The sequence below is a fragment of the Lepidochelys kempii genome, chromosome 7 (genome assembly GCF_965140265.1).
Source record: "Lepidochelys kempii isolate rLepKem1 chromosome 7, rLepKem1.hap2, whole genome shotgun sequence".
Classification (NCBI taxonomy): domain Eukaryota; kingdom Metazoa; phylum Chordata; order Testudines; family Cheloniidae; genus Lepidochelys; species Lepidochelys kempii.
This window is the reverse complement of record NC_133262.1, coordinates 104,244,089-104,271,572: the sequence shown is the minus strand read 5'-3', so window position 1 is coordinate 104,271,572 and position 27,484 is coordinate 104,244,089. Positions and strand designations below refer to the sequence as shown.

General features: G+C 45.2%; 1 protein-coding gene across 4 annotated transcripts in view; it reads right to left on the bottom strand.

The window, feature by feature from the left end:
- Window positions 1–272: 272 nt before the first annotated feature.
- Window positions 273–27,484, bottom strand: part of LOC140914956 (uncharacterized) — an 84,519-nt gene continuing 57,307 nt past the window's right edge. For 2 of the 4 annotated variants that reach the window (XM_073354086.1, XM_073354085.1), the window contains 4 exons: window positions 4,019–4,077; window positions 1,976–2,074; window positions 1,474–1,879; window positions 273–904 (listed from right to left, as the gene is read on the bottom strand). In XM_073354086.1, the coding sequence (XP_073210187.1) occupies window positions 390–904; window positions 1,474–1,879; window positions 1,976–2,053 (999 nt within the window). In that variant the 5' untranslated portion in view covers window positions 2,054–2,074; window positions 4,019–4,077 and the 3' untranslated portion in view covers window positions 273–389. The remainder of the gene's footprint in view (window positions 905–1,473; window positions 1,880–1,975; window positions 2,075–4,018; window positions 4,078–27,484) is intronic. The other 2 variants (XM_073354087.1, XR_012160051.1) reach the window with 2 other exon arrangements.

Below are 27,484 nucleotides of genomic sequence, written 5' to 3'. Positions count from 1 at the left end.
GGAGGTTGAGGCAAATCGCCTGGCCACTGGTTACGCACAGCCAGACACCAGGGTGGTTAGAAGAGCACAGGAGGGCGTGGTGCACATCAGAGAAGCTTTGAAAACCAGTTTCATGACTGGCCAGGCTATGGTGTGAAAGTTCTGTTTGTTTCTCCTTGATGAAACCCCCCGCCCCTTGGTTCACTCTACCTCCCTGTAAGCTAACCACCCTCTCCTCCTCCCTTTGATCACTGCTTGCAGAGGCAATAGTCATTGTTGCTTCACATTCATGCATTCTTTATTAATTCATCACACAAATAGGGGGATAACTACCAAGGTAGCCCAGGAGGGGTGGTGGAGGAGGGAAGGAAAATGCCACACAGCACTTCAAAAGTTTAAAACTTTAAAACTTATTGAATGCCAGCCTTCTGCTGCTTGGGCAATCCTCTCGGGTGGAGTGGCTGGGTGGCCGGAGGTCCCCCCACCACATTCTTGGGCGTCTGGGTGAGGAGGCTATGGAACTTGGGGGAGGAGAGCGGTTGGTTACACAGGGGCTGTAGCGGCGGTCTGTGCTCCAGCTGCCTTTCCTGCAGCTCAACCATATGCTTGAGCATATTAGTTTGATCCTCCAGCAGCCTCAGCATTGAATCCTGCCTCCTCTCATCACGCTGCTGCCACCTTTCAGCTTCAGCCCTCTCTTTAACCCGCCACTTACTTTCTTCAGCCTGCCACCTCTCCTCCCGGTCATTTTGTGCTTTCCTGCACTCTGACATTGTCTGCCTCCACACATTCATCTGTGCTCCGTCAGTGTGGGAGGACAGCATGAGTTCAGAGAACATTTCATCACGAGTGCGTTTTTTTCGCCTTCTAATCTTCGCTAGCCTCTGGGAAGGAGAAGATCCTGTGATCCTTGAAACACATGCAGCTGGTGGAGAAAAAAAAGGGACAGTGGTATTTAAAAAGACACATTTTATAGAACAATGGGTACACTCTTTCACGGTAAACCTTGCTGTTAACATTACATACATAGCACACGTGCTTTCGTTACAAGGTCGCATTTTGCCTCCCCACCACGTGCCTAGCCCCTCCCCATGGCTAACAGCAGGGAACATTTCTGTTCAGCTACAGGCAAACAGCCCAGCAGGAATGGGCACCTCTGAATGTCCCCTTAAGAAAAGCACCCTATTTCAACCAGGTGACCATGAATGATATCACTCTCCTGAGGATAACACAGAGAGATAAAGAACGGATGTTGTTTGAACACCAACAAACATACACTGCAATGCTTTGATCTACAATGATTCCCAAGTACATGCTACTGGCCTGGAGTGGTAAACTGTCCTACCTTGGTGGACGGAATAAGGCTGCCCTCCCCAGAAACCTTTTGCAAAGGCTTTGGGAGTACATCCAGGAGAGCCGCGAATGCCAGGGCAAATTAATCCTTTCACATGCTTGCTTTTAAACCATGTATAGTATTTTAAAAGGTACACTCACTAGAGGTCCCTTCTCCGCCTGCCAGGTCCAGGAGGCAGCCTTGGGTGGGTTCGGGGGGTACTGGCTCCAGGTCCAGGGTGAGAAACAGTTCCTGGCTGTCGGGAAAACTGGTTTCTCTGCTTGCTTGCTGTGAGCTATCTGCAACCTCATCATCATCATCTTCCTCATCCCCAAAACCTGCTTCCTTGTTGCCTCCATCTCCCTTGAAGAAGCCAAACAACATGGCTGGGGTAGTGGTGGATGAACCCCCTAAAATGGCATGCAGCTCATCATAGAAGCAGCATGTTTGGGGCTCTGACCCAGAGTGGCCGTTTGCCTCTCTGGTTTTCTGGTAGGCTTGCCTCTGCTCCTTAAGTTTCATGTGGCACTGCTTCGGGTCCCTGTTATGGCCGCTGTTCTTCATGCCCTGGGAGATTTTGACAAATGTTTTGGCATTTCAAAAACTGGAACGTAGTTCTGATAGCACAGATTCCTCTCCCCATATAGCAATCAGATCCCGTACCTTCCGTTCGGTCCATGCTGGAGCTCTTTTGCGATTCTGGGACTCCATCGTGGTCACTTCTGCTGATGAGCTCTGCATTATCACCTGCAGCTTGCCACGCTGGCCAAAGAGGAAATGAGATTCAAAAGTTCGCAGTTCTTTTCCTGTCTACCTGGCCAGTGCATCTGAGTTGAGAGTGCTGTCCAGAGCGGTCACAATGGAGCACTCTGGGATAGCTCCCGGAGGCCAATATCGTCTAATTGTGTCCACAGGACCCCAAATTCAACCCGGCAAGGCCAATTTCAGTGCTAATCCCCAGGTCGGGGGTGGAGTAAGGAAATTGATTTTAAGAGCCCTTTAAGTCGAAAAAAAGGGCTTCGTCGTGTGGATGGGTGCAGGATTAAATCGATTTAACACTGCTAAATTCGACCTCAACTCCTAGTGTAGACCAAGGTTAAGATAAATCCCAGTCTCTCTATGTTATTGACTTTGCCCATTTCCTTTTGTTTCATTTGCTCCCACCATTCCCTTTTCCCACCAGTGCTTCACTTTTATCTCAAGTAAAGCAAGTCTGCCATCTAATTAATTGATTGGCCTCCACTTGAAGCAAAATTCAACTTACTCTCTATTAGAGCTATGAAAAGGATAGAAATTCTGCTTTGTGAAGGATTTTGACATTTCAGCATTTATCTTCATTCTGATCAGGAATGAAACCCAAACATTTAGAAATTCTCCTAGAAAGAAAATTAAAAAAAAAAAAGAGTCTGCATCAATCACAATGTTCCATTTTGATAAAAATGGATAGTTTGTTTCAATTTTGCCTTTATTTTAGAACAATCATGTCAACTTGAAAAATTTGAAACGTTTGCTCCAGAAGTGTCAAAACAGGGTGCTTTTACATTGTTGGACATCCTTGGTGTTTCTCTAACAAAATTTTGGCAAAAAACAATTTTTCAAAGCATTTTGGTGAAGATACTTTCTCCAGTGGAAAATGGTTCCATCCGTTTTTCTGACCATCTTTACTGAGACAATTTATTGGTAATTGTACTTCATATCAGGGAGTTTCTACTCTAACGTTGTTAATGAGGGTGTGCGTGTGAGAGACAGACTATCAATTATACATGGGAGCTTTGACAAAGCACCTATTACAATATGTTTACTTTTTATTTTGCATTAAATCTACATATGAAACTTCAGAAAAATGTATACAGGATATTATTTATTACAGGGACAAAATGTGAGGTACCTAGGGAGGTGGTAGAATCTCCTTCCTTAGAGGTTTTTAAGGTCAGGCTTGACAAAGCCCTGGCTGGGATTATTTAACTGGGAATTGGTCCTGCTTTGAGCAGGGGGTTGGACTAGATGACCTTCTGGGGTCCCTTCCAACCCTGATATTCTATGATTCTATGATTCTCTCATTGATCACAACGGAAATTTGCCTGAATAAGCACAGAGTAAAAACTGGATCTCAAGAGCTGGCCCAACATTGTTTTCTGTTTTTTATACTACTACATGCGTGCTTTACAGACAAATGGAATGACTGGTCCTTGCTGCAAAGACAGATCACAAGGAATTCCATCCAGGATCCATTGTGTCCCCTATCTATAGACACCTGATGCCATCTACATCCATTCATGCAATTGCTAGGGGCCAGCAAAAATTCATTGCGTTTTTTAATCTTTCTTGATCTTTCATATTGAGATTTCCAAACTTAAGCACTTCCACACAAAGTAAAGAGGCAGACTGATTGGTGGTATGTTCACAATATAGAACCTAGACTGGACCTGCAAACTCTTATTCAAATAAGTAATCCCAATTCACATGGGGCTCAGTCCTAGGACATGCTGAGGTCCTGACTCTTTCAGAAGAGAATGGAAGTTGAAGGCTCTCACAATGTCAAAAGACTGCACAGCATCTTGCAGGACTGAGCCCCTAGAATGAAACCCTGCTCATTCTATTCACGCAGTCCCATTGTGCCTGTTACTGCTTTGAGGCACTGAGAATGTTATTGCCCTCAGTGGAAGCAGAAGCAGGTGAATAATTGACTGTGTTGGGACTACTTACGTGAGGTGAGCAGGATTTGTCCCACGACTAGTCCCAGTAACTTCAGTGGGATTTCTTGCCTAAGTAAGGATAACACACATGTAACGCTCAGGGTTGTAATTTTTATAGGATTCAGGTTAAAGAACATACATATCAAACAAACATCATTTCACTGGTGATATAATTCCAGAGTCAGCATATGAAATATTTTACTTGTCTCCTTAGCAATTATTGATGAATGGAACAAAGCTGCAGGTGAACACAAAGGACTGGCTGTTCGTATTTCTGCCCTGCCAGCATGCCAGATTGTATAGTAAGCAAGTCATTGTGCCTGGAACTAGACCAACAGAATGCTGACTGATAGGTATTTGGGAAGTGAATTCCTGAAAATGAAAATAAGCTGTCACTGATTCGTGACCTGTTCTATTAATTACAATGTGATGTCTTTCTTCTCTAGCTGAATGCAGAGGACTGAATAAGAGATTTATTCAGGCAATATGGGTTTGATCATTTGAGGTGCTGAGCACCTGGAAAGATCAGGCACCTTGTGAAGTGTATGTTTGGGGGACTGACTGCAGGATAAAAGGACCATCTCCCACAATCAACTGTTTGATTGCAGGAGGTCAGAGCTAAATAACTTTGGCTGAATTTTTTTAAAGGGCTGTATAATTTTATGAGCAGTTTATAATATAGGTGGATGTTAAAAACAGTCACATCTCATGATTCAGGTTGATTGATGCCAGTATCAAGGAGGACATTTCTTCCTCACACATAGCCTGGCACAAGTGGCCTCATTCACTACGGTGGCTTTTCATTTTCTTCTGAAGCACAAGGTACTCGTTTGAATGGAATACCAGTCTACAACACTAAGCTCACCTTCATGCTTCGATGGAATTGCAGAGCTGTGTTTTTCTTCCCTCTTGTCTAGCTTGCTAAGTTTTTCTACATCACTCATGAGCATAGAATCTCAGCAATGAACTTACCTAGTTTTCCTAGAGCTCATCCTTTCCATTCATCAAAGGCTGCTTCTGAATACAGAAAGTCTTTCATTGCCTGTCGCTTGTGGCGCTGGCATGGCCTGGTGCTGCTATAATAGTGTTTCCCATTTGTGTGTTAAGACTCACTCTTTTTTTACTGCCACCTTCAGCACTAAGACTAGGGAATATGCAAAGCTCAGAACATAGGTTATAAGTTGTGAGATCAATTGTGCCTGATAGCAACAGTCCTGCATTGGGAACGGTGCAGAGATGCACCGGTGCAGGTGAAATTCCAGGGGAATCCTCAGAGTTCCCAAGCATGTAATGGGAGCATGCTCTGCTGGTACCATGGAGAGGGTATGGATCCATAGGCCTGCCTCCTCCTGGCTTGCTCCTCCCAGGCAATAGGATGGAGCAGTTCTTGTGGAGGTACTGGGTACAATTTTGCAGAAGCATCTTTTCTAATAAATAATTAGTTCTCATTAAAGATGCTGGCTCCACAGTTTAGAAGACTGACAGCTGCTATTCAACCACTGTAAAAGGATAGCACAGGCAATGTCACCATAAGCTTTCCCACACTGACCTGCCAATGCACCTTCCTCCTTACCAGAGACCATCTCTTAGGGTAACATTGGCTTTGTCTTCACTAACTAGTTAACCTGTGTTTTCACTTAACTGTTGACCCAACTTTACCCAGCCCTGGACCTCACTGCTGAGATTGTCAGAAATGAATGTCACTTAATGCAAGCTCTGGTGATCTTATGATGTGGACACTTGTCTGCCAGGAACTGGACCATCAAACTGGACCAACAGATAGTGACTATAACTCACTGCTATCGAGCTGGCCTGCATTCAATGAGACAATGTAGCAGCAAAAGACTTCCTTTCACCATGTCACTGCCAACCACCACAAAGCGTGCTTTACAAAACAGAGTAGGCAGTGTTCCTGAAGACAATGCAATCTGAAAGACACAGGACAATGGCTGGGACAACCCTTTAATTAATGAACAGTGTGGTGAGGAAAAACCTGGAAGAGGTTACTCACCTTGTGCAGAAACTGAGGTTCTTTGAGATGTGTGTCCCTGTGGGTGCTTCATTGTTGGTGACTAGAAGGCTGGGGCTTCGGGGCAGTATTTACTGCATATGATAGGACAGTATGTCCTAGGAGAATGTCTGCTATGGCATTGTGAGTAATAGCATAGTGACAGGCAAAAGTGTCTGTTGGTGTTCATGTGGCAGCTTTGCAAATGTCAGCAATGGGAACAATATTGAGAAAAGCAATGGAGGTGGAAAGCGAACAGGTGGAATGTGCTCTGATTGCAGTAGGAGGTTGTCTATTGTGTAGTTCATAGGAGAAATGTATACATTGTGAGATCCAAAAGGTGCAGTTTAGAGATGGCTGCACTCCGGGATCTTTCAGTCATTGAAAGGAATAAATGTGGTGATTTTGGAAAGGTTTAGTTCTGTCCAAGTAAAAAGCTAATGCTCGTCTAGGGTGTGCAGAGCTCCCTCCTGTTGGTTGCGGCAAGGTTTTGGAAAAAAGAAAGGAAGGTGAATTGGTTGATTGAGATAGAAAGATGATGGAACCTTGGGTAAAAATCTTGGATGTGGGTGCAGTGTAACTTTGGCTTTGTGAAATTATGTATGGGAGATATGCCATAAAGGCTGCAATTTCGCCGACTGTCAGGCTGAGGTGATGCCGACAAGAAAGGCAGTTTTAATTGATAAATGAATAAAAGATCATGTTGCCATTGGTTCAGATGGAGGTCTAGTCAGAGAATGTAGGACAAGGCCAGGGTCGGGTCTCGTATGTGGGGATAAAGATTTTGGAGACCCTTCAGAAAACATTTTGTGAGTGGGTGCGTGAAGATGGAATGGCCGTCTACGTGGGGAAAATGCACCGGAATGGAGCTGGTGGGTAGTCTTGATCGTTTAAGGTGTAATATGTAGTCCAGGATAAGTGGTAGTGGGAGCATGGATTGCGATTGGATGGGAGGCATACCAGTATTGGAATCTGGACCATTTCTGAAGGTAAGTGAGTCTAGTCGTGTTGCACCTGCTATTCAGAAGTATCTGTTTAACTGCATCTGAACAGGTTATTTCCAAATCCTGGAGCCATGGAGGACCCAGGCTTTGAGTTGGAGCATTTGTGGATTGGGGTGGAGGACACGCTTTGCATCCTGTGAAAGGCGCCATGGCATTGGATGGAGAGAGATCGGTCGACATACCATCATGCAAAGGAGGTAAGTATAACAGAACTGACGTTGCCATGTTGAAGCTATAAGGATGACATGAACTCAGTCCTCCTGTATCTTGCGGAGTACTCAGAACAGAAGGGTGAAGGGAGGGAAGGCATACGGTAGTGGGGCATCCCATGTGGTGAGGAATGCATCTCCCAGGAATTCATGTCCCAGTCTCACTGTCGAGCAGAACTGAAAGCAGCAGGCATTTTGTGGAGTAGCAAAAAGATCTACAGTGGGGAATCCCCAGTGATTGAAGATGAGCCGAAGGATTCACATATCCAGTTCCCACTCACAGTTGTGGGAGAATCTACTGCTTAATGAGCCCACAGTGGTGTTTTGGTGTCCAGGGAGTTATACGGCTGAGATGGTGATGTGTTGGATACATCAGTTCCATAATTTCAGTGCCTCTGAGCATGAAGGAATGGGACCTTGCCCCGCCTTGTCTGTTGATGTAAAATATGCAGGCAATATTGTCTGTCATGCCTCTGATGATGTGATGTTCCAGTAGTGGGAGGAAATTATGGCAGGCATTGCGGACCACTTGGAGATTGTGGACCACTAGGAGATTGAGGTGTAGGGTGGATTTGTTAAGGACCATCTGCCCTGCACTGTATGATTGTGAAGGTGTGTTCCCCAACTGATTTAGGAGAGGCATCGGTTGTGAGAATGATTGTCAGTTCCAGCTGAAGGAAAGGAACCCTGACACACAGACATTCTTGGGCTGTGTCCACCATAGTAGTGAGTCCTTGACCCTCATTGGCTTGGATACAATTTTGTGGAGGCTGTATTTGTGTGGGACATATACTGTAAGGAACCATGCCTGAAAACATCACATGTGTAACTATGCATGCTTTACACAATCATGTCTGCTGCCATGTGGTCTAGTAGCTGGAGACACATTCTGGCAGAGATCTGGGGGCAGGCTTATACCATGGATACAAGATCCTCTATAGTCAAGAATCTGTGAGGTGGAAGGCAGGCCCTGGCTTGTATGGCATCTAGTTGTGGGTCGATGAACTCTAGGTGTTGTATTGGTGCTAAAGAAGACGTGTCCATATTCATGTGGAGGTCTAGGTTCATGAAAAGGTCCACTGTCAATCGGCCAGTGTGAAGAGAGTCAGCTTCAGATGAGGCCTTGAGGAGACAGTCATCTAAGTATGGAAAGATGACGATGCCTTGTTTCTTGAGGTAGGCAGCGACTACCACAAGGACTTTGGAGAGTACATGTGGGGCTGTCAACAGTCTGAAAGGCAGTACCTTGTACTGATAGTGATCAGCACCCATGGTGAACCAGAGAAACCATCTGTGGGCAGGGTGTATTTTGATATGGAAATACATGTTTTGGAGATTGAGAGCTGTGAACCAGTCCCCCTGTTTCAGTGCTGGGATAATGGTGGAGAGGGTAACCGTCTTGAAGAGTTGCAGTTTGATTAACTTGTTTACATTTTGAAGGTTCAGGAGGGGTTGCCAGCCACTGGATTTCTTCTGGATCAGAAAATAATGGGAGTAGAAATTCCATCCCCTGTGTTGGAAAGGGAATGGATTGATGGTGCCCAATTGCAGAAGATGATTTATTTCTCCCCTTAGAACGGATTTGTGAGAGGGGTCCCTAAAGACAGACAGGGAGCAGGGGTGGCAGTGCAGAATAGATAGTCAGGGAAGGGTGCTCCATTCCCTTTCTATCTCTAGAACCCATTTTTCTGAGGAGATTAGTCTCCAAGGTGGAAGAAATTGAGCTAATCGGTTGCCAAACTGGTGGGATATTGAAGATGGTTCAAATGACTGGAAGAGGAGGAGACTTCTTGGGACTTTGACCATACCTTCAGAATTGTTGCTTGGCTGGGGGTGCATGAGAGGTAGCCCCTTGAGGAGCGAGCTGTCCATATTTGGCAGAGGGCCTTTGTCTTCGGCATTGGGTGTCATAGTGCCATTTAGGAGCGTACAGTGGTGGTTGGGATCATTGGGGGAGATACTTTCCCAGAGATCACTTGCTCAGCATTTAAACACCGGTGCCAAGGAGGAATCTTTAAGGGAGTGCAGGGAATTGGTGTAAAGGGAAGTGTGAAATGAGTGCGAGAAGCAGGAAATGAAGTGGAGGTGAAAACAAGGAGACTGAATTTGCGGCAGAAGACAGGAAGTCAGGGAAGGATTTCAAGGAGTCGGAAGCCAACATGGCCAAAGTGGTAGGAGAAGTTGACTTTACCATCAACCTTTTGGATAGACTTGAGGAGAGAGAGCATTCAAGGACAGAACAAGGGTTGTGGCTTCAGAGGTAAGAGGAAAGGGCGGATGAATGAGGAGTTAGGGCAGGTCTACACCACCACTTAAGTCAATCTAACTTACGTTACTCAGGGGTGTGAAAAAAGACACACACACCCCGAGCGACGCAAGTTACAGTGACCTAAACATTGTCCACACTAGCTCTATGTTGGTGGGAGATGCTCTCCCGTCAGCATAGAGTGTCTTCACCAGACGTGCTGCAGTTGCACCAATGTAGTGCTTCTAGTGTAGACCTGCCCTTAGATAAGGCGAAACTGAGGTTGCAAAAAATGTGAGATGGGGAGGTGGGACACTCTACATCCCAGGGGACCACGCTGTGACCCCCATATTCCTCATTTATATATAATTATGATATTTCATATAAAGCAGGCCCTGTGAGGTATCAGGTGAAAGGTTATGATCTGCTGAAAATCATTTTTCTATCTAAATATGTATATCATTAACGCATATGAAGTTATGAGAATGTGTCTTATGGTGGTCACTAAAATATGCTGTAGATATGTGAGGCACCCAGATAATAGCTCTCCAGAGACAATAACAAGGGAAGTAACCAACACCTAGGTGGGTGCTGAACAGACATCACCAGCTATTGTCCACCAGAGGAGTTAAAATTCAATGACTCACTCACAGGAGACACACTGGGGTATTGCTTCACCTTGGGATGCTGCAATGCCCACCAGACATGCCTAGACTTGTGTTCTCCAAGCACATGGACTAAGGGTATAAAATAGAACACAGGGGCCACATGCTGGGCCTTTCTCCTGCCCCCACCTATGCTGCAAGCATCAAGGACACTCAGAAGACTTCAACGGAGCAAACTGGCCCAGGTTTAAGCAACAAACCTGTATATTAAGGACTGCAATATCCAGTGGGGTGAGAAAAACTGTTTAATCTAGAGGTTTCCCAGTCTAATAGGGTTGAGAGTTTAGACTGTGTGTTTATATTTATTTTGGTAACCACTCAGACTTTTTGCCTATCACTTAAAATCTATCTTTTGTAGTCCATAAATTTGCTTAACTGTTTATCATTATCAGTTAGTTTGCCTAAAGTGTTTGGGAAGGGTGTTTGCTCAGGTTTACAAATGCTGGTATATATCCATTTTCCATTGATGAAGTGGTAGGCCAGTTAATAAATTTGCAGTGCTCATCTTGAACAGTGCAAGACAGTATATCCCAGAGGTACAAGGCTGGGAGCCAGGGGGATTTGGCTGGTACCTCTCTCTGAGTGATTCATGAGTGGCTCTGGGAGCATTCATGCAATCTAGCTGGGTGTGGGGCTCCATGTGCGGTTGTGCTGAGTGACAACAGTGCCCAGATGGGCTTGCTGCTTGTCACTAGCAAAGCATTGAGTGAGACAGCCTAGGCTGGAGAGTTAAGGGGGCACAGCATGTGACATTACACTCATATTCTTTATGGAAATATGCTTATGATATGGACATGACATAACTGATGTCCTTTATGCAAGATGACTCATGTAAGGGATCATTGGAAAGGTTATGATTTATGGAATGTGTTTATCCAATTTGTATGCATGTATAATTTTTGTATCTGAAGCTGGGAATATTGACCATGTCTCTGTATTTCAAATGTGCTACGTTGGATGAGGCCAAACAATGTTAGTGGCTTATTGAAGAAATGCACACAAGCATAAGGCTTACTGCAGGAACTGAGTGTAATACAAACCTCTCAGAGATAGCGCTACACAATGGGAACTGTTGACCCAGGTCAGATGGCTCTGTACAATGGGAACTGTTTGACCCAGGTCACAGCAAAAAAGCTTTCCAGCAAGTGTAGGGGGGAAGATATAAAAGAGGGACAATGACAACATGGGGGTCCTCGCTCTCCCTACAACAACACACCTGAAAACACCTGAGAACAAAGACAACTGTGAGAAGTGATGGTCCCAGGCTAAGATCTTTAGCCTGTCTATGAAAACCTGGGAAAGCCAAGGCAACTTTTGCCTTAAGAATCTGTTAGCCTGTTTATCACTCAGGGTGAGAATTTGCTAATTTGTATCCTACCTATCTAGTGTGTCAACCTCAGTTTGTGTGGTTTTTTTTCACTTAGTAGTCTGCTTTGTTCTGTTTGCTATCCCTTGAACCACTTAAAGTCTGCCTTCTATAGTTAATAAAATTTGTTTTGTTTATTATTAAACCCAGTTTATGTAATTTCTAACTGAGGGGGGACAAGAAGTCGTGCCTCTCTCTCTTCACATTGAGGAAGAAGGCAGAATTTTATGAGCGTGTCCTGTACAGATATTTCTATACAGTGCAAGACAATATTATTTTGGGTTTTATCTCCCAAAAGGGGTGTGCATGTGAGTGCTGGCGGAGCCCTCTCACATAGAGCTGACTTCAGTCTGTGGCTGCAGCTGTGAGTGTGTGTGTGTTGCAAGAGGCCGGAGAAACAGGAAGTTCAGCAAAACAGGGAGTGGGAACTGAGGCTGGTGGAGCAGGAGAGGCTCAGTGAAATCCCAGTATATCAGGTGGCATCCCAGAATGGGGGTCCAACCCATCACACAACGGTCCCACAGTCCCAGGTTACACCCTGGGGATACCATCAGGAGGATGGTGATTTTATCAGTGAAAGACAAAGGAAGTAGTGAGTTTGAAAAAAAGGGGACCAGCTCTGTTCTGGAGAGAATTTAGTCTGAGATAAGATATCTAGGAGAAGATGTCAGATTGAGAGAGAGAGCATGAGTGTGTGCTCTGGAGTGACAGAAGGAGAGAGGGACAAGTTGGGGGCTGCAAGGAAAGCTTCTCAACTTGTTGGCAATGAAGCAGTAACAGAAACCGTGGGAACGGACATAAATCACCTAAGCTGTCCAGTCTCCCATACATTAAAATTGAGGTGTTTTTTAAACTACAATGCAATGGATGGAGAATTGGAGTGAGGAGCATAGGAGGAAGTCTCCAATCCCCCTTGCCTAATAGTAAAGTAGCTAGGTTTGACCATTTATTTCTAGTTATTAGTCAACAAATATATGCAGCCATATGCTCAGTATTACATTATAGGCAACTGAAGAGCAAGTGAGGGCTGGGGAATCAATCTCATAATTTATACTGGCTACTGACCATCACTAGAAAGGTCAGTAGCAGATAGTTCATGGAGCACATTTTTTCAGTCCAAAATTTTAGACCAGTTCTAATCACTAAAGCACCATAAGCATTTATAAGGCCATATTGTCCTTTACACTGTTCTGGCAATGTAAAGGAACCTTAAAACTTTTACACCTCTTTTATATTCTTGGTGAAATTCACAAAGATAATGGGAACAATTTACTAAGCAGGCAGGCTGCTACATTCCTCTCTGCCTGAGGGGACAGAGCCCGCCCCATGCCTACCTCCTCAGAAACATCCCAAAGCCCTGCCCCTCCATGCTAAGTGTGTCACAATAGCGAGCGAGAGGAACAGAGTGTGTGTCTCTCTCACATGTACGACTATCCAGCCCCCATCTCCTCCTGGCGGTGATTTACATCTCTACCAGCTGCTCCAGGTGCCCAAACCGACCTGCCTGTACTGCCAGGAAGGGGCATGTAACCGCTCTTATGGCTTCCCTTTGCTTCCCCTTCATAAGTAATTTTTCTGCGGGGAAGCAAAGAAATCTGCAGGGGGACATGAATTCTGCGCATGCAGTGATGCAAAATTCACCCAGGAGTAATTGTTTTGAGGCTATAGTGACATCCGAAAGGATAGCCAGAAAGAAGAGATGAAGGCTTAGCTGTTTTGAGACCTGAAGAGCTCTGTGTATCTTGAAAACTTCTCTCTCTCTCACACACACACACACACAAGTTGGTCTAATAAAAGATATTACCTCACTTACCTTGTCTCTAGTATCCTGGGACCAACACAGCTACAACACTGAAAGCAAGACACAGAAGCTAGCAAAAAGCAGCAAGACATCCAGGCTGTGCATACCAGACAGCTCAAGCAAAGTAAAAAATACTCTGTTTACTGACTGCAGCGAACAAACATCTTAACAGAAGCTGGGAAAATAAGTTCTCTCTCTTACACAAGGAAAGCTGACAGTTGCACACAGTCAGACACCACTATAGAAACTGACATGCTAAATAGTGACTTATGTACTAGGTTTCTACACACACCCACATATTACATTCTGATGTTTAATGTTCACAAACGATTAGATACAACATGTATATTTATGGTTTGATAATCAGCTGTCATTAACAGATTAGTAAACAACATAATGTTCATGTTTAGGAGGACTATGCAAACTAAAGAGAAATTGCCAACTTCAAAGAACATTTTTCTCCACACTTAATGGGCTGGGGATGGGGGTGGGGGTGGGGGTGGGGAGGAAGAAGGAGGAAATATTCTGTGTAAATTAATTATGAGAAATTGGCAATGCCTCCACTACTGTATAACTGTAATTATCTCATCTCGATGCGTGGGACTTTAGTCATGAACCCCCAGCTATTCACATCAATGAAAGTTAAAATATACATGGATGGGTATGTTCTTAACTCATTTTTACTTGTCCTCCTTTATCTGAACTGGGAAAACTTGTTCTTTTCACACAATGTTTTGCCAAGATAATCTGGCCCACTTCCCCCACTCTGCTCCTGTAAACAAAGTGTCTCTCAAACTTAATCTGGGGGGCAAAAGTGCTTCTCAGCATGGGAACCTCCAGTTAAAGTAAACTAGGCAGCTTGTTGAGTCAAATGTGGGTCACCTTTCAGTTTTCATACTTCTGTGCTAACATTCATTGAGGAAGGCTGGCAAAGACTAATAAAACAGACCCTAATCCTCATTGCTTTTAGAATAATATGGCTAATCATTTTAATGTTTCTATTGACTTAGAAGAGCTAGGTATTATGTAGTGCTTTCCATCAGTAGATCTCAAAATGTTTTACGAAAAGGACAATAATGTGCCAGTTTCAAGGCAGGTGCTGGAAAGAATCCAAGAACAGACCTTACAAAACAGAGATTTAGAAGTGCTCACATTCGTCATTCTGTCAGGGTGACCAGACACCAAAGGAGAAGCCTTACCTGCCTCTCTAGATGACTGGAACTATCGAGATGAGCTGAATGGGCAAGATGCAGCAAAACGATAATACCTCATTCACTGAAAATAGAAACACTTCAAGAGCAAATCAGAGCCATTCTGGAATAGAACCCTTTATCTGGAAAGGCAGAGACCCAGTTTACTGGCCAAACAAGACCAAAGATATCTGAGACCTGGTGATCAGATGTGATATATGTGGTGAAATACAAGCCAAACAGCAAGAAGAGACCATGAACTAACAGACCTTGGAGCAAAGTGGGAATGGACTTCTTCACTGCAAACCACTCATTACTGTCAATTATACAGAGTTCTGGGAACTACATGACCTGTCAGACACTACCACAGTGACCGACAGACAAAACAATGAAGCACTTCAGCCGGTGCAGTATCCCAAAACTCTAATTTCAGACAATGGACCTCAGTTTACTTGCAGTGAGTCTATGAAATTTACCTAGGAATGAGAAGACAGTCATATTGCATCAACACCTTACCAGACAGTCAAATGGCAAAGCTACATCAGCAGCTCAGTGTGCTCGATATCAAGACACATGCATACCTTTGCCTTAGCATTACTACAACCTGCCATGATGGAAGGAGTGGAATTTAAAAAAAGTAATACTCATGCCAAGGCCAAAGCCTACTATGACCAACAAGCTAAAGATCCCCCAGAATTACACCCTGGAGACACTGTCAAGATCAAATTATTTTCTCAGGACAAAATCATGTAACTTGCTTCTAAGTGCATGTGTTGAACAGTTAAAATTTTGTTCATATAACATAGAACTGGGTGGGCACATATTTCACCAAAACCACAGAATTCATTCATCCCCTAAGAACAGGACAAATAGGGACATGGAGGATGGTGAAATATGCACTTCTGAGACTTGATCAGCAGGACATGAAAGGAACACAGGCCAATGAACAACCAACAGATATTGGAAAATGCTCTCAAAACATCACTCCAGAGCAGAGGTGGGCAAACTACGGCCCGTGGGACCATCCTGCCTGGCCCCTGAGCTCCCAGCTGGGGAGGCTAGCCCCCGGCCCCTCCCCTTTTGTCCCCCTTCCCCCTCAGCCTCAACGCGCCATGCCGCCAGTGCTCTGGCCCGCTGCTCCTCCTGGGCAGCGCGGGCGGTGTGGCTGGCTCCGGCCGGGCAGCACGGCTGTGAGCTCCTGCTGCTCTGAGCAGCATGGTAAGGGGGTGGTTGGGTAAGGGGCAGGGGTCCTGGGGGCAGTCAGAGGACAGGAAGTAGGGGGGGTTGGATAGGCGTGGGAGTCCCAGGGGAGCTGTCAGGGGGTGGGGGTGTGGATTGGGGTCGGGGCAGTCAGGGGACAGGGAGCAGGGGGGTTGGATGGGGGTGGGGTCCTGGGAGGTGGTTGGGGCAGGGATGTGGATAGGGGTCGGGGCAGTCAGGAGCAAAGGGAGGTTGGATGGGGCGGAGGTTCTGGGAGGGGTCGGGGGCGAAATGGGGGGCTTGGATGGGGGCATGGGCCAGGCTGTTTGGGGAAGCACAGCCTTCCCTACCTGGCCCTCCATACAGTTTCGGAACCCAACTTGGCCCTTGGGCCAAAAAGTTTGCCCACCCCTGCTCTAGAGGAACCAAGTGGAAGGAAATCTGCTGTCATCCCAAGAAAACCTCATACTTGCTCCAACATCAAACCATCTACTCAGAGGAAAAAAGAACTTAGTTCCCAAGCAAGTAGAGTTGGCAATAAAAATAAAAAGCTGGCATTAGGTAGTTTTATTTTATATATAACTACTCAAGGGAGTACAATAGAAGGGTAAATATGTAATCAGATTATAGCATTCATGTTTAATATTGCTATCTCAAATGTGAATGAAGGATGTTAAGAGATAGGCATTATAGTTCGATAGTACACTAATGTGTAGGGAAACATCTAATAATTTAGAGAACTCTATTTCAAGAAAGTGTTTGATAGGAGAAGATTGTGGAGGAAGGAATAAACCCTGAATGTTGCACTATCTTGGCTCTCTTTTCTTATGCTTGAATGCTGAGCAACCAGATCACATTCCTCTACAGAGCTTTGGAGATCTGTAGAGCATGTCCCACAGCTCATTAAGGATTCATCAGTTCTGTAGTGACTATGCATTCCATTTGTTCCTGTTTGCTTCATCTGCCTTCCAGGACACTGCAATGCTGCAGAGTAACCAGCTCCCCTTGTCTTGCACTCTATTACAGAGCTTAAAAGGTTTGCACAGTTCTTGTCCCTTGCCCCACAACTCTTTGCCACGCACACATTGATTAAAGCGTGATTGCTGTAAGACCAACAGACTTCCCAAACCAGATGGGGGCCATCCAAACTTTAAAAACATTAATAAAATAATTTGCCTTTTCATTGGGTATAGTTCTTTTATATATTTTGCTTAGTATGGGCATTAAATTTCAATATTATTTCATGGTATGTAAAATGTCTCAGGTGTTACAATTAAGCCGCTCTTTTAATTTAGAGGATCCCAAAATAGATAGATGCTGAGTTAAATTACTAGAGTCATTTTTAGGCACCTACAACTCAAATATAAGAGTAATTTTATTCCAACATGAAAAGCAAAATTCTAGAACACCCGGAAAAGTATCCACATTCTTAAAAGCTGAAAATGCTTGCTCCATGCCAAAGGTCTAAGGTGTGGAATGGCATCTTGGTTGCAACAATAACTATGGACTTGATATTAAGTGGCTCCATAATCAGAGAAATATTTTAAATGACTTATAACTCAAATCCAGTTTGACCAATTTTCTTGCTATTCTGCAGTGAATCCATTGCTACAAACACACATACATCTAACTAAACAAGCCACACACCCCTGAAGAGGCAGGACTTGTATCCTAGTCCTACAGCTCCAAAGAGACAAGCTAAAGGAGGCTGTCCATGGTCAGTTATAAAAATGCCCGTATGTTCTCTCTAAACTACAATCTCTGCAAGAGGGCAACGTGGTAATTGTGAACAGGTGTTTGTCTGCATGTCACCTTGAATGGAGCAGGACCATCCCCTTATCTTCAACATTCCTGTGAGGGAAGTTCGTTCATCATAGAAATGTAGGGCTTGAAGGGACCTTAGAGGTCACCTAGTCCAGCTCCCTGCACTGAGGCAGGGCCAAGTATATCTAGACCATCCCTGACAGGTGTTTGTCTAACCTGTTCCTAAAAACCTCTACTGATGGGGATTCCACAACAGCCCTTGGAAGCCTATTCCAGTATTTAATTACCCTTACAGATAGAATATCTAACCGAAGTCTCCCTTGCTGCAGATTAAGCCAATTATTTCTTTTTCTACCTTCAGTGGAAAAGGAGAACAATTGATCACCATCCCCTTTCTAACAGTCTTCAGATACATTAAGGGCAGTTATCAGGTCCCCTCTCGGTCTTCTTTTCTCAAGACTAAATGTGCCTAGGTTGTTTTTTTAAAACTTGCCTCTCAGATCAGGTTTTCTAGGCCTTTTAGGATTTTTGTTGCTGTCCTCTGGACTCTCTTCAATTTCTCCACATCTGTCTTAAAGGATGGCACCCAGAACTGGACACAATACTCCAGCTGAGGCCTAACCAGTCCTGAGTTCACTGGGACTGCGATGGGGTAGTCTGCCGCTGAAGGCAATAGTGACCTGTGGCCAGCCCACTCCACCATCTGGCATGGCCCGTTAAGGGTTTGGGAGGGTCCAGTAGATAGAGACCTAAGGGTCCTGGGAATGAATGGCATTTGGGAAAGGAATCTTGACACTGTAGTTTTAAGGTCCTGAAGCCTTGCAGAGAAGGCAGGGCAAGGCTCCTCTCTCACCCAGCCAACTGGGAAGGAGTTGGAAGAAGGGAACCAGCATAAAGGCTATCTCCTCCCTCACAGCAGATAGACACTGTTTGCAGAAGGCTGACCTGCTGAACTCTCTGGAGTAGAAGGCTAACTGGAAAGGATGTTCACCTGAATGGAATTGACAAAAGCTTTGCAGCTGATTTAAATCACAACCCCAGCTCCAGGAAGAGGGCTGGAGGAGGAATTCCTGCTTGAAGGAGGGAAAAATCTGATTATCCTAAAGAAAGAACCCTGAGACAATTCCCAGCCCCAGAAGGAGGGCTGAGGGGGAACTCCTGTCAGGAGGATGTTGACTGTTCAAAAGGTGAAAGACAAAGGGACCACTCACAATACAGCCCAGCTGCTGCAGAGGAAGGCTGGGAATGGTCTTTGAGAAGACACCTTCATAGCTGGTTAAGGAGAAGCTGTGCGGAATTACAGATCCAGACAGGGACAACAGAGCCCAGAGACCTGAGGAAGACAGGAGCAGCTCAAGCAAGTGGTGAAGGGATCAAAGAAACAGACTTTATCTATCTAAAACAGGGTCCGTTTGCTGGAACGCAGAGGAGAAAGTGGACCCAGGTTCTCCTACCTTTTCCCAGACCAAAAGGAAAGGTATGAGCACTAGATATGGAAGAGGCAGAGAACTGTGAGCCCCAGATGGGATTGAAGAACAGGTTTAAAAGGACATTTGTCTTTACAGTCTCATTTTTTAGACTCAGTGTTAACTCCAAAAGGGGAATGAACTAAGACATACCCTGGCCAAAGGGCTAGGCCATGTACAACAGCAGACCATCGTGGCACCAAAGTGACGAGCTACACTGAGAAAATCCCTGTATCACACCCAGACACTAGAAGACACTCTACAGGTGAAAGGCGCAGCTACAGGAACATCTACCTCCTGTGACTTAGATATAACACTCCTGTTAATACACCACAGAATGATATTAGACTTTTGCAACTGTATCACATTGCTGACTCATTCAGTTTGTGATCCACTATAACCCCCAGATCCTTTTCAGCTGTACTACTGCCTAGCCAGTTATTCCCCAGTTTGTAACTGTGCATTTGACTTTTTTCCTCCTTCAGTGTAGTGCTTTGCACTTGTCTTTATTGAATTTCATTTTGTTAATTTCAGACCAATTCTCCAATTTGTCAAGGTAATTTTGCATTCTTATCCTGACCTCCGAAGTGCTTTCAACCCCTCCCAGCTTGTTGTCTTCCACAAGTTCTATAAGAATACTTGCCATTCCATTACCCAAGTCATTAGTAAAAATACTAATACTGGACTCAAGACAGAACCCTGTGGGACCCCACTAGATACATCCTCCCATTTTGATAGCAAACCATAACTACTCTTTGAGTATGGTCTGTCAGCCAGTTTTGCACCCACCTTATGGTAATTTCATCTAGACCATATCTTCCTAGTTTGCTTATGAGAATGTCATGTGACACTGTCATAAGCCTTACCAAAAAAACTCCCCCACAAGCCAAAAATCCCTAAGTTATAGTCTAAGTTCCCTGTAAGCTGCGCGGCCATGCAGCAGCCTATTTAGCGCCATGCAGGTGCTCAAAGAACCCACCCGGGGACTTGCTGGGCAAGGGGCGCCCCTCCCCTGGTCTCAAATCAGCCTGTGGCCCAGACCTGCCACAGCCGGATCAGGCCCAGGCATGGCACTAGTCCCCCATGAGTTCCCAAAGATAATTGCTAACAGTTCTAAGTTGCTTCAGCTAGTTCTTTAGTACCTTAGGGTGGATTTCATCAGGCACTGTCAAGCAGGCTGTCTACACGTAATGGCAGTGTGTAGCGTACATACACTGCACACAGCCCTAGCGTTGGTATAAATAGCAGTGTAGATGGCACTGCTTAGGTGAGTAAAGACATGCTAGCACCTTAGGTTATATACCTTACATGGCTCTCCACACACTCAAGCAGTACCTCCCATGTCTACTCTCCCATTTTTAGCAGTGTAATGTCCCACTGGCATTCCACTGCCAGAGCCTTTCCCTGCTGCCTCTCCCCTGCCGGAGTCCTTTCCTACCACATGTGGCTAAACATACCCTACATGCCACTGCCAGTGTAGACAAGGCCTAACTTATCTAAATAGTCTTTCAAATGTTCTGTCCCTGTTTTGGCTTGTGTTCCTTCCCCTTTGTTGTTAATATGATTTGCACTAAGTATCTGGTCACCATTAACCTTTTAAATGAAGACTGAAGCAAAATAGGCATTCAACACCTCAGTCTTCTTGATATTGCTTGTTATTACCTCTCCTTCCCCATTAAATAGAGAATCTGCACTTTCCTTAGTCTCTCTCTTGCTCCTAATTTATAGAACCTGTTCTTACTGCCTTTCATGTCCCTTGCTAGGTGTAACTCATTTTGTGCCTTAGCCTTTATGATTTTGTCCCTACATGCTTGTGCTGTTCTTTTGTATTCTTCTTAGCAATTTGTCCATCTTTCTCTGGGATTCCTTTTTGATTTTCTGATAATTAACGAGCACCTAATGGAGCATATTGTCCTCTTACTATTATTCCTGTCTTTCCTTTGCATAAGGATAGTTCGTGGTTGCACCTTTAATGTTGTCTCTGAGAAACTGCCAGCTCTCCTGAACTCTTTTTCCCCATAGATTTTCTTTCCATGAGACCACACCTACCAGTTTGGAGTTTGTTTAAAAAAAGAAGGAAAAAAAAACAGGCTTTAAGTCCATTATCCTTATTCTGCTGCTCTCACTCTTTCCTTCCCTTAGAATCATGAAGTCTATCATTTCATGATGATTTTCACTCAGATTCCCTCTACCTTCAGATTAAGAACCAATTTCTCCCTATTGGTCAGAATCAAGTTTAAAATGTCTGTCCCCCGGTTACTACTTTCACCTTCTGAAAGAATCATAGAATCATAGAATATCAGGGTTGGAAGAGACCTCAGGAGGTCATCTAGTCCACCCCCTGCTCAAAGCAGGACCAATCCCCAACTAACTCATCCCAGCCAGGGCTTTATCAAGCCTGACCTTAAAAACCTCAAAGGAAGGTTGTTGTCCCCTGTTTTTCCAACAGATTTCTGGGTAGTTAAAGCTCTCCCATTACTTAACAGATCTTATGTTTTGGATATTTATTCGTAGAAATCATCCACCTTGTGACAGAATGCTGGGAGCTAGCACCTATTGAATCCCGGGGACAGGCAGGTGGAAGCCCACCTGCGACTGAAAGCCCTCCCCCAGCCTAAGAGGAGGAGCTACTAGACCCAGGGTTCAAATGAAAGTGGGTAACAACAAATGATAAAACAGGAATGGGTGTAAGGATCATAGGTTCAAAATCAGAGGTCTGGAAGGGGACATCGAGGCTGAGAGCTAGCACCTATTGAAATTCTGGGGTGCCCCGCCTGTATCAGAAGTGCTCCCCCAGCCTAAGGGAGGGATCCACTAAACCCAGGTTTCAACTAATTCCAGGGGTCAACAAATGATTAAACAGGGTCAGGAGTGAGGGTCATAGGTACAAAATCAGGTATCCATAGGGGGGATAGTGAGGCTGGGAGCTAGCACCTATTGAATTCTGGGAAGGTGTGGGCGCAAGCCTGCACGTATCAGAAGGCCCCTCCTCCAGCCTAAGGGAGGAGCCACTAAACCCAGGTTTCAACTAATTCCGGGGGACAATAAATTATTTAACAGGGACTGGAGTGAGTGTAGTAGGTACAAAATCAAGGATCTGGAGGGGGACACCAAGGCTGGGAGCTAGCATGTGAGCCAGCACTCTGATCACTCCAGCACTAATTGGTTCTGTCAGGGAGGTCTGACTGAGGAATAAACTGCAGTTATCTAATCAGACTGGCAGGCCTGGTTTAATTAGCACATTAATTAACTGAGGGTTGATAAAAAAGCACAAGCAGAAGTGCAGGGAGGGGAAGAGGGCTAGCTAGGTCCAGTCTCACAGAGATCTCAGGGAAGTGAGATTTCTCCCCCTCTCAGGCCCTGGGAAAAGGGCTGAAAGCACAAAGGACACCAGAAACAGCGTTGCTGCAAGAGACTAAAAAGGTCTTGTTGGAGGGAATGTAAATAAATGACATGGTGTAGATTCCCAACCAGTGGAGTCTGAGCAAGTTTTTGTGGTGTGAGGAGACACAAGTGGAGAGCGCTGTGCTATACACTTCCTCCTAATTTGGTGGTCTATGATAGACCCTTACCATGACATAATCCCTGTTTTTTCCCTTTTTATCTTCACCTAGAGACTTTCAACTGGTCTGCCTCTCACGTCCTTTTGGACCTGTTTCCGAAGGACGCATACTAACAGTGATGAGTGCCACAGAATAGCCTGTAAGGAAGCTAGTAATTCTGTACTCAGGGCAGGGTCTAGATCAATGGTGGGTAATCTGCAGCCTGCACATGGCCTGTCAGGGTAATCCGCTGGTGGGCGCCGAGACAGTTTCTTTACGTTGACCGTCAGCAGGCCACAGGGACATGCTGGCTGCTACTTCCTGCAGCTCCCATTGGCTGGGAATGGTGAACCACGGCCACTAGGAGCTGCGGGTGGCCGTGCCTGTGGACGGTCAATGTAAATAAACTTGCGGCCTGCCAGCAGCTTACTCTGACTGACCTGCAGGCCGCAGGTTGCCCACCACTGGTCTAGCTGGTGTGCAGTAAGTAGGACCGAGGGCCACATGTTGAATGATGAAGTTAAGAATGAAAGCTGAATAGCCATCTATCCTGTACACTGAATGAGGTAAGGGTCCTGTGGAAAAAGTGGTATATGATCATGTAATTAAAGACTATATCATAATGTAGGTGTGCAAGGGAGCCAAATTATGGTCGCCTGAGTAACCTTAATTCTGGCATTTCCTAATTTCTGAGCGCTTGATTTTGCAACCTTAACATTCTTTTAATATAGCTTTTTTTGGATGTAATGACAACAGTAGTGTCTGCTGACCTGGCCTGGTTTTGTTTTTTATGCTTGTAACACTCTGAGATCTTGGGCTGGATTGTGCTCCAAACTACTTATTACATGGCAGCAACTCTGAGGGCTTGATCCAGAGACCATTGATGTCAATAGGAGTCTTTTTGTTGTCTGCAGTGGGCTCTGGATCAGGCCACAAGAGAGTAGCTGGGATACAGGTATGCAAAATGGGCAAGCATTAGTTCCCTGTTCCCTTCTTTCAGGTCAATTTCTTGCTACCATATCAACTAGTCTGTGTACTGAGTAGTTTAATCCACCAGCCTCTGTTTTAGCAATTCCCCCATCTTCTCTTAAAGTGCAGTTCATAACCCATGTTTTCTATGTTGCCCACAGCTAATGTAGCATCAGTCACTTGGCCACTCCAGGATGCAATATCATGCCAACCCTAACAACCTACCTGCGTCTCCTTGTCTATTGTCCCCACCTCACACCCTCTTATAGCACCAGTGCCCCTGTAGTAACTGCTTTCATTGTGAGACTGTGTGGATGATACTGTCTAACATTCATGTGCATTGTTGTATGAAAACTGGTTGCTTTGAAAATCATATACGTGGGAAGAGGGTAACTCTGGCTCAGGTCAATAGACAGCAGAAGTAGATGTGTTCTTAAAACTTGTTTACTACTGTCAAAGGGTCAAACTCAGAAGTGTGTAACATGCAGAACATAAAAGTGAAGTACACTATCTTAAAAAATTCCGAACATCAAGACTGTGCATATAATAAAATAGTATCTTAAAAAGGACTCCATAGATAAATGCTACCTATTTTCCTTTATCTGATAGTTAAACACAAAAGAGTAATAACAAAGATTTATGATAAAACAGATTGACAGCCTAGTCTGTGTATTGAGATAAGCACATGTGGGACCATACTACAAAGGCATCTAAGGCAAAGGGAAGCAAGTTACATCAAATTAGAAGAGAAGGAGGGGGCGGAAGATCACACTTAGGGGATACGTTAGTGACTTTACTTGTCATACAAGTGCTTGAATGGAGTGACAACAATTGAGTCTCTCCCTCTGGATGACTGAAATCTGCTTCTTGGGATAGGGCTGATTATATCTGTGACACTGTATGTACAATACAAAGGGTCACAAAAATCCAATTCCACTGCTTTTAATTCATTCCTATGACATGCAGCTGACTTTTTTTTTTTTAAACTACACTGGGGCTGAAAGGGTTCACTTTCATTTTTTGGAAAAGCTAGCTGTTCTACCTGGGAGGATAAATTCTCAAGCAGATGAATTCTCCAAATAGCTTAGTAAGTTAAGGTAAAAGAGATAAGAGCAGAATTGTTTCCCTGTAGGATGCAGGGGTCAGCCTTTAGATGGACTGGTGAAGTAGGAAGGGATGGCCAGGTCATCTGCTGATAGCATATAGATTGTCTAGATCCAAAATTCTATATTGAAGAGGGTGCAGGAGCCCAGAGGCTGTAATAGTATCTGCAGCTTGGCTGGCAGGGTGACCCAATCCCTATCTTAAGGACAAGGAGCAGGAGGATTCTGTCCTTTCAAATGCAGCATAAGGCTTTGCACAGAGGAACTTTAACTTCAGCTTTGTTGCCAGGACCAGGATTTGTCTCAAAGTTTATCCAATCCTTCTTAAGAAGACCATTAACAGCATGTAACAAAGATTTCATAGCATGGAGGAAATAACTGCTTTGAGCTTTCCCTTCTATGTGGTAGAGGACGGTCCAGTGATTAGGGCATTAGCATGGCACTTGGGAGACCCAAATTCAATTCCCTTACTGCACTACAGACTTCTTGTGAGACCTTGGATAAGTCACTTGTGTGTAGGCATGTCTGCGCTGTTAAGTTGACATACAGCCACTGCAGTTATTACTGTGATTTTTCATGTCTGTACTACCTGCCTGCTGTCAGTAGTCTGCATCCTCACCAAGAGCGCTTGCACTGACTTAAGAGGGGCACTATGAGAAGCTAAGAGCATGGAGCCCTACTGCAGCCCAGGCTCTCAGCTCCCCAGCTGCCAGACTCCAGCTGGTTAGCTCTGTGGGGAGCTGAGAGCCCTAGCGGTAGCCGGGATCACAGCTGGAACCCACCCCACACACATGGGCGGTGCATATAAGAGGCTTGGGGAGACTAAGCCTCCTCCAGAAAGGCTGGCTATGCAGGAGGGCAAATGCAATGGATGCAGCATGGGTCACCACCCTTTGGAGGTACATCAGCCTGCCACCTTTGGAGTGCTGGAAGCAAAGCTTCCTAGAAGTGGGGGAGACACCGGCGCCTGGTCCGTGGCCCCACCTGCGCTCCACCCGAGGCCCCGCCCCTGCTGAGCCTCTTCCCCTGAGGCCCACCCTTGCTGTGCCTCTTTCCCCTAGGCAACCCCCACCTGCCGCTCGCTCCTCTCCACTGCAGAGAATGGCGGGCGGGCCTCAAGGGAAAAGGTGGAGAGGAACAAGTGAGCAGGCAGGCCTTGGGGGAGGAGGTAAAGAGGAGCAAGTGGAGGGCCTTGGGGAGGGAGCGAGGGCAGGGCCTTGGGGAGGCAGGGCCACAGTTCGGGCACTGGTGGTCCCCCTCCCCACTTCTAGGGAGCTACTGGTTCTCGTGTGTAAGCCTCTCCAATGGAAGACTCACGTGCCACCTATGCCCCCACCCACCCTGGGGTGACAGCCTGAGCGGTGAGGCTGGCCTAGGGTTCACAGCACTGAGCCAACCAGCCTTTCTTGTCAATTTCACATATGGCTCAGGCTCTAATGGAGAGGCTTACAGCTGAAGCTGTGAAATTGACAAGAAAGGCTGGTAGGCTCCTGCTGTGAAATTGAGCCCGCACCAGGCTCACAGCTGGGGGAGTCACTCTGGAGTGGGGGACAAAGGCTCCAGCTATGAGCCCAGCGCCTGGCTGACAGCTGGCTGGAGCCAGCTGTGAGCCCCAGGCTCTGCTCAATTTCATAGTAGGGAGCTTACCAACCTTTCTTGTCAATTTCACAGCTCCAGCTATGAGCCCCCTTTTTAGAGCACAGCTGTGCAATTGGTAAGAGTGACAGCCAAGAGCCAATATAAGTAATGCAATGCCTACATGGACACTGCATCACCCTAACTACACCACCTCTCATGGAGGTGGAGTTATTATGTTGGCGTAGTATGGAACTTATATCGGCGAGAGCAAGCCTGTAGTGTAGATGCCGACATAAGACCGCTTATGTCAACCTAATTCTGTAGTGTAGACCAGGCCTTTGGGTGCCAGTTCCCCATCTGCATAATGGGGATAACAGCGTTTCCCTACATCACGGGGTGTTGTGAGCATAATTCTTTAAGAATACAAGGCACTCAGACTACTGTGATGGGGACCATTGGAGTATGATAGCATCAGCTAATGTAGGTCAGTTGGCAGAATCCTATTTGCCCAGCACACACTCTGCCTGCAGCAAATCAATGTTAAAAATGCAGGATTACTGTTACACCATCGGATGGCAAAAATCCTTTCATTATTTTTTATTACCTGTGGGCCAACTCCGGGATGCCTTACTCAGTGAGGCCATGCTTCCAGGGAAGTCACATCACTCAAGAGTGCAAAGGTAGCAATTCCACAGTGTTGCCAACTTACGATTTAACCATGAGTCCTTTGATATCTGGTGTTTTTCTTAAACCCTCAGTTGCTGGAATCAAGCAGTTGCATAAGAATCTTAAGTTTCAATTAAAAAAAAAAGTTTCTAGCCTTTATTGTTATTGAGAAAAGCTTGCAAACATGAAGTGAGATCTAAAAGTTCAGAAACAAGAGCCAAAAAAAACCTGAAAAAAACCCCAAACCCCACAATTTAAGGGCACCTGACTCATGGTTTCAGAACATTTGGATTTGGCAGTGCTGATGAGCCAATTTCTGCCCTCAGTTATCCCTGTACAACCCCACTGGAATTGAGTTTGGCATGAACTTGGACTGTGTCAGAACTTCCGAATTCACCCTTGCATGCTTTGCTGTCTGAGTATAGTGTAGCATACAAAGCACTGCCCTCTGCCCACAAAACTATGTTGAATGTATTATTTCTTCCTGACACAAATCAGCATGACTAAACACTCAATATAATTAGCAATGATGATTGAAGGTTTGCAAGTGAAACCACACTAACAAGAGAAATAAAAGTGAGACAACTGATTCATAGGAATGGCAGCCTGCAGGGGCAAGATGAACAAGTGATGACTGGTGGAAGATTCGCCTACTTACCATATGTTGAATATTTACAGCTTTTTTTGAAGGAATGATCCT